Source organism: Pterocles gutturalis, unplaced genomic scaffold, assembly GCF_000699245.1.
Source record: "Pterocles gutturalis isolate BGI_N339 unplaced genomic scaffold, ASM69924v1 scaffold29186, whole genome shotgun sequence".
Classification (NCBI taxonomy): Eukaryota; Metazoa; Chordata; class Aves; order Pterocliformes; family Pteroclidae; genus Pterocles; species Pterocles gutturalis.
The window spans coordinates 60,369-68,011 of NW_010106389.1; the positions used below are offsets into that span (position 1 = coordinate 60,369).

The 7,643-nt window shown below is 46.6% G+C and overlaps 1 protein-coding gene across 1 annotated transcript in view; it reads left to right on the top strand.

The window, feature by feature from the left end:
* HIPK2 (homeodomain interacting protein kinase 2) overlaps positions 1–3,862 on the top strand; it is a 34,654-nt gene extending 30,792 nt beyond the window's left edge. Inside the window, exons 11-13 of the mRNA XM_010087772.1 lie at positions 7–254; positions 1,261–1,421; positions 3,181–3,862. Coding sequence (XP_010086074.1) covers positions 7–254; positions 1,261–1,421; positions 3,181–3,648 — 877 coding nt within the window. The 3' untranslated portion in view covers positions 3,649–3,862. The remainder of the gene's footprint in view (positions 1–6; positions 255–1,260; positions 1,422–3,180) is intronic.
* The last annotated feature ends 3,781 nt before the right edge of the window (positions 3,863–7,643 follow it).

A 7,643-nucleotide genomic window follows, 5' to 3' on the forward strand; every position in this document is an offset into this window, starting at 1 on the left:
TTTCAGCACCTTGTCCAAGCAAAGGAAGAATGTCATCAGCTGTGTCACTGTGCATGACTCTCCATACTCTGATTCCTCCAGCAACAACAGCCCTTACGCCATGCAGCATCGCGCAGGCCAGAATAACGGGAACACCTACGACACCAAAGGGGTTCCAGAGACTCACTGCAGTGGGAACCCCCGAACGATCATCGTGCCGCCACTGAAAACCCAGGCCAGTGAGGTGTTGGTAGAGTGTGATAGCCTGGCACCAGGTAAATTGCACCTCTTCCGTCAAGAAAATTAGTAAGAAATAAATGATTTATCTTCGAAGAATCTCATTGTTCGGTTTCATTTTGTTTGTTTGTTTGTTTTGTTTTCCAAAGAAACTGTGTTCGTGCCCTTCTCTCAAGTGACACATCTGTTCTTGGGAGCCATATTGCATTGTTTATGTGCCCTGGTACACTCAGGAGTCACGGGGGCAAGTGTCATTCCCAGTTACTTCTGAACAACCCCGAGAACAGAATGCAGCCTTTAGCTCAACGTTTGACATGAAAGGCTCCCAAATGCAAGTGTGAACCTTTGCTCCCTTGCCTTTCCGTAGGTTTACTTTAAAACGGGTAAGAGATTGAAAACACCTGTGCATTTTCATCCAAACTTGTTGATGTTTCTGGGAAGAACATTTCCCAGGATCTTCATTGTGGACTGATGAGGTTTGCTCACCCAGAGCCTCTGCAATGCTAGCTAGTACAATGTGTTGAAAAGGGGCTTATGGTGAAAGTCTGGCCCAAAGCAATTGCCTTTGAGCTACTTGCAGTCCTTTCTTTTGACTCACCACTGGTGAACACAAGGACCCAGAGGGTGAGCTCCCCAGTAGCTCCTTCTCCCTCCCTTCCTACTCACCGTGAGGTCAGCCAAGCCAGGGCTTTTTTGTGCTGTGCACACTATACTTTCCTTCCTCTCCTTGGGATTTGTACCTGCATCATACAGAACATAGCAGAACAGTTTCTCACACCTCTGAAGGGTCTGTAAAGCCTTCTCTGGGCCCAGTTTGGGTCCAGATAGCAGGTCTGCTTGTCTGCCTCTAGGATAACCAGCGGGCCGTGTATTTGAAGCACTGCTGAGATATGCTGTTAATTAAAATAAATAATTTTCTTATCCTGCTTCTGTTGTATGTCTCCTCCCAAAATCCGCTCTGGAGGAGATTCAGTGAGGAAAAGGTAGGGTGAGCAATTAAAAAATGTGATGTAAGCTACAAATGTGTTTCCTTTCCTGGCACAGTCACCACCAGTCACCACTCATCCTCCTACAAGTCCAAGTCCTCCAGCACCGTGACCTCCACCAGCGGTCACTCTTCAGGGAGCTCGTCTGGAGCCGTTGCCTATAGGCAGCAGCGACCAGGAGCACATTTCCAGCAACAGCAGCCTCTTAACCTAAGTCAGGTAAGTCAACTGAGACAAATTCTGGTGCTGCGTCATCTAGCTGTTACCTACCACTCCTCCAGCATGGGCTGTCCTGTTCCAGTCTAATGGTAGTTGGGCCCCATGTTGAGTTTGATCAACTTGTTTCAACTTCACTGCAGAGCTTGATCTTCCAGCTCAGGCAGTAGAGGTGGTGCCGATCCCACACCAAGTAGGCTGGCAATACTCTTACTGTGTGTTTTGAAGCCAAATGATCTAACAATGTGAGTGGGAATAATGTGAGAGAGGAGGTGCAGTGGCTCAGACACAAAGGAGTGGAGCAGGACCATGTAGGAAGGACTGAATTCTCCTTAGCTATAGGTAACCATGAGTAGAGTGTCTTCCAAATGAAGGGAGTGCATCAGCCCAGCAGCAGGATTGTGAGAGAAGTCCCCAGCAGACGTGCCAAGGCAAAGCAGAGCCTCTGTGCATATACATGACCTTATGTAATGAGTTTGTTCCATTCTGTGATAAACCAGGGCTGAGATCTGGGCAAATCTTGTTAGTTGGCAGCATGCCGTTCTCAAGATGTTTTATAGTCTGTCATCAAAACACCAAGGGAGTTCCCTCAGAGCTTCAGTGAATGATGCCCTTCTCACGTACTGCACCTGGGGCCTCTCTCCACCATGACGTGAGGTAGTAAGACAACACAGTTACCAACACTTCAAGAGGAGAAAGTCTGGACTGCTCAGAGAACAGCGCTGGTGTGTATCCAGAGCTGGATATAAGCAGAACTGTTTTTTCTTAAAAAAAATAATTTGGGGGAGAAGAATGTCCCCCTCCCCCTCGAAATGTAGTTGAAATTTAAAAATTTAAACAAACTTGAAATAAAAGTGAGTGAAAATGAAGGAAGTGGGCGAGATGATGTTTCCAAGAGTGGGGGAGGAGTGTGGCTGCCACATTTCAGACCACAGTGACAGCACAGGGAGTGCTTACAAGGAGGATGAGAAGGTTGGGAAGAATAGAAGGAAGAAACCTGGAGCATTGCTCTTCTTGCCTTCTAATTCCTACTTTATTGGTTATTTAATATTCTGACTACAAATGACTGGGAAAACTCTGACATTATTGTGCAGTGCAAAAAAAACCTTAAAAAATCCCTGACAAAGTACATTGCTCCTGTCCCACTGCAAGAAATTGTCTGTGCTTAAGTAATTGTAGCTGATTACATGAGGGTACCAGGCACTTGAAGGATCTGGTTGAGCTGGGGGTTTTATCTTTAAAAAATAAAGTAGTTATTTTACTAACTGAGGAAATGACAACTGCAAAGACCCAAACTGAGCAAAAATAAATTGCCTGTTCCAGGCGTAGTTAGGCAACTTCATTCCCCTGAGCTACCCACAGCACACCACATTTCGTCAGCAGAGAGTTCACTAACAAAAGCTGTGTGTTGTGCGAGCAACTGGACTTGTGAAAGATGTTCTTAGGAGCTGGCCATCCAAGGTTCAGTCTTCATGTTAGCTGTGCTAGCAGGTCATGACTCAAAGTGGGGGACTCTGTTGTCCTTCGGGGGTCATTTTGGTGAGTGTATGAAACTACAGGGTCTCCCCAGGCTTGGGAGGGACCCTCTACCATCCCCTGTTTCCAGGGGAGGACTGTGGTGGTGCTGAGGGTGTCAGGAAGAGCACAAGGGACTTCCCTGAGACCATCCTGGTGTCGTAGGGAGGCTCCCAGGCACCACTGAGGTGGTAAAGAACCGTCTCCTGTCTTGTAACTGCTTATCACTGTTGCTGTCTTTATCCAGGCCCAGCAGCACATCACGACCGATCGCACAGGGAGTCACCGGCGACAGCAAGCCTACATCACTCCAACGATAGCTCAGGCCCCGTATTCTTTCCCGCACAATAGTCCCAGCCACGGTACAGTTCATCCTCACTTGGCCGCGGCTGCTGCTGCTCACCTGCCCACCCAACCCCACCTCTACACATATACCGCCCCTGCCGCCCTGGGCTCTACGGGCACCGTCGCACACCTGGTGGCCTCCCAAGGGTCTGCGCGACACGCCGTGCAGCACACCACCTACCCCGCCAGCATCGTCCACCAGGTCCCGGTCAGCATGGGCCCGCGGGTTCTGCCCTCGCCCACCATCCACCCGAGTCAGTACCAGGCTCAGTTTGCCCATCAGACCTATATCAGTGCTTCTCCAGCCTCCACAGTCTACACTGGATACCCACTGAGCCCCACCAAGGTCAACCAGTACCCTTACATCTAAACACTGGAATAAGGAGCAAGAGACGCACTCATCCCGGGGGAGCGAGGCGGCCGCTTTTGTACTGAAGAACATGACAAACTTAACAATGCAATGGGAGGCTCGCGTGAAACTTGAACGAAGGAGACTTTAAGGAAGAAACGAGAAAGAGGAAGGAAGGGGGAGAACCAATTCTACACTTTTTATTTAAAAAAAAAAAAGAAAATTGAAAAAAAGAACAGAAAAAAAAATAAACCACAAAAACCAACCATTCTGCACCAAACTAGAGAGAGAGAGAGAGAGAGAAGCAGAAGGATGCGCCAGCGGGTCCTGTCTTTTGAAGAACTTCACCAATAGACTTTTAAAGGTTATTTTCATCCAATAGTGAGCTACATTTAGAAATTTGTTGTCCAGAACACCTAAAATGAAATCCGTTAGGTTTTTAATCCAATAGGTATATGGATTAGGGATTTATCCAGCATTTCAAAGGGTTTATGCCCCATCTTTGCAGTGGTCTCTGTATCCCAAAGCATACAGAAGGCTTCAGGGTTTTTTTTCTGGAAATAGAAAGTGGGTAAGAGAGGCTGAGGGAGGAGGAGAAAATGTTGTCCCAGTGCTCTAAATTCGAATCTAGCACTGCTATGCTTAAAAACATGTGAGCAAAACAGGCCATGCAGCACTGGTTGAGAGCAGAAGCAATGGGGATGTTTCTCCCTTTCATTGAACACACTGGATAAATCCCTGAGAAATGCTATTCCTAAATGAGATCTCTAGTAATGTATGTTGGATTTCATTTGTGTTTCCTTTTATTTTATTTGGAAATCTTCCTTTTCAATCCCTAGCCGTTTTAATATAGGAGGAGACATTTTAGCTGCCCCCATCCCCCCAGGTAGAATGTAGCACTATACAGGTCATACACCCTTTTTAATATTTTGTGTTGAACTTCAACGATACCAATAGACTATTCCTCAATGTGATTGCACAACGAAAAGTGATATAACATAGGCATGTAACAAATGTGATTGTCCAGGTATGTGCGTGTGTGTGTGTGTGTGTGCGCGTGTGTGTGTGTGCGTGTGCGTGCAGATGCTGCCTTCTCTCTGTGGTGTGTTCCTCAGCACAGCCATTACAACTGTCACAGTCTTAGTTTTACATCATTCCCTCGTAGTGCCTTACCAAACTACAGACGCGGTTTAAGGGTTTACTTCCACTGGTACTCCTAGAAACTGACTGAGGCTAGTCGGAATTTACTCTCAGCTCTTTTTCTTTTTTTTCTTTTTTTTTTTTTTGGGGGGGGGGGGTTGTTATTGACGATTTTCTTCTTCTGCTGGTGATGTTTTGGGGGTTTTTTTTCCCACATTGTCAATCTTAGCTCACTTGTCAAGGTGTTGGGGAGGCTCGTTGGGGTTGGAAGTGCATCTAGCTGGCTGTTTTGTCGAGCACTGGATGGGCTGGAAGTGACCAGGTTGGTTGTGAGACCCAGGGTGACTCCCAGAGGGTCTGGGGATTTGTTTCTGGACTGATCTGTTTCTATCCTGTTGAAATAGCAGGTTTCCTCCCTGGAAACTGAATTCTCTTTCTGCTGTTTGCTGAAGTTCTTGGTGGAGCAGGAGGACAGCGTCCTCCCAAAGTGGCAGGTTGATCTGGTCGTGTGTTGGAAATGGGAACAAAACTTGAGCCCGTGAAAGGGGGAAACACTAGATATTGCCAGCATCTCTCACTATGTCTGTCGATGGGAGGGGGTCGGAAAAGGGCTGGAATCCCTGAGCAAGCATGAAGAGAATCCAGTTGAGAGAGTCAAACTCAGGTTTCTTAAGTGAAAAAAGTGTTGTAATACATCGGGCCTTACCCACTTTATCGTAGCTGTAACAATGTCCGCTTCCCCTGCTGCCTTCTCACCTACCCCCAAAAGATTGCCTGCAGCAGCAGAGTGACCCTGGAACTGGAAAGCACAGTGGTCCTGTGGGTCCTCCACACGAAGGAATGCTACATGGTCATCTTGTTTTCTGACAGGTTTCTAAAGAGACTCTTTCCTACAATTGGGTTTGGTTCAGAGGGGAGTTTCGCTGGTAATGGCAGTTGCATTGGTGCATCAATATTTGGAAGTGTCTCCAGAGTACCCTTGCGTGTGTTGATGGCCTGGGGAGGAAGGAGAGAAGAGAGTTCGATAGAACGTTTCCATGAAAGCTGAAGTCTACATGGCTGCTTGGTTCCACTCTACATTTCCCTGTAACTAGAGCATGAAGTATTCAGGTATTTCACAAGATGCTGGAAAATACCAGGTTTGTCAGCAGGGTGGTGAGGGACGGGGGTTCCCTGGGTGGCAGTAAGGAAGGAGGTTCTCTAACATGGGAAAAGGTGACAGAAAGACAAGCACAAATATGTTGACTTGAGATAAGTGCTTGGCTGACCTGGGAGAAGGAGGCATCCCATGATGCACAGGCTATTCAACAAGGCTGTTGTCTTCTGGCAAGCCACCAAATAACCTCCCTGGTTGCCAGCTCTGGTTCCTGGGCTACCCTTGCACAGTTTTCTTCTCCTGCCTTTTCTTCATTCCAGTTCAACATACTGTAGATGAGAATGTGATCTCTTAGCAGCCTATGCACCTTACCCCCTCCTTCCTTTGGAAAGACTACACTTTGCCTTTCATCTGAGGCAGGAGAATAAAACCCTGCTCTCTCTGTTGCATTCCTCTCCTCTCCCACCAGTTAGGAAGCGAGAGCGTCATGCTGCTTGTGTCACAAAAAGGAAAGATAATGTTATTTTATTGTATGGTTGTTATGATTATGATTATTTTATTATTATTATATTTTACTCTGGGTTTTAATTGCACACACATTCCTTAATCTTTGTGTTATTTTTTTCTCAAATAATTGTTGTTATTGTTGTTAATTTTATTTCTCTTCATCAGTGGCATCAGAAGGGTTGCTGTGTTTGTGCAAACTGCAGGAGGAAGGGGAAACGAGATTGTCGTGAGGATGAAAACTCTGCCTCTAGCCTAGGGGTAGTGGGGCCCCTCTGTGAGAGCGGTTACAGCCTTGAGGGACAGGAGTTATCCTCTGTGTCACATCTGCGTTTCAGAATAAGTCCAGAAACATTCATTCAGAGGGCAAAACCAAACAGCAGCTAATGTAATGGTCTGTCAGGAGAGCTGGATCAAAGGTAGGTAAGGACCTTGGATCCAGCTCACCACCACTTTGTTTGACAAGAAGTTTATATGAGATCAAGACCTCAAGACCTATTTGTGCTCCAGGCCATGATCACTGGGCCCTTTCGATGAACCCATGGTCATGCTACGTGTTAAGGGTTTGGTTTTGCTAAAGGAGAAAGCAGATAGATGGCTCTCCAGAAACAGGGCTATTGGAGGAGCCGTGGCGCAGGTGTGAGTGCAGCTTTCAGTCCCATCACTGGATAAAGGACACTGGCACATGTGGATGGCGTTAGCTGGGTAAAGCATGGCCACAGACAGGGCAGGGGTCCTTCCTCACCTGCTCTTCTTCTCTCACTGAAGGTTGATCAGGTGTCTACATGGCCAGGATGCTTGTCTTGCATTTTTATTTTTGTCCCTGATGTAGATTTTCCCTTTTATAATTATCTGTTGTGGAATTTTATTAAGATATTCTGGTTGCTAGAGGTTAGGTATTTGTGTTTTCATTTGCATCGCCTGCTCTGTTAGAACAGGGAGAAGCAGTAACTGAATTCAAACTCTGTAAAAAAATGATAGGACTTCAGCAGAGACTTAAAGTTAATCATGCACTTGAGTGCTTTGCTAAAGAACAGACTTAAACCCTTCAAGTTAATTACTTTTTTATGTGCTCCTCTGGCCTAGGACTCATGAAGCGTGGAAGGTTGCAATCTCAATCACAGTAATGTTTTACTTGTATTAATTGTGTTTTCCCTGTGTACCCACCTGACCTGCTCTCCCATGTGGGCTTGAGTCTGATTTTGGCAGGGTGTTTGGCAGCGGAGCTGTTTAGAAAGGCAGGTGCTGGCAGCGAGAAGGAGGGCAGTGCATGTCA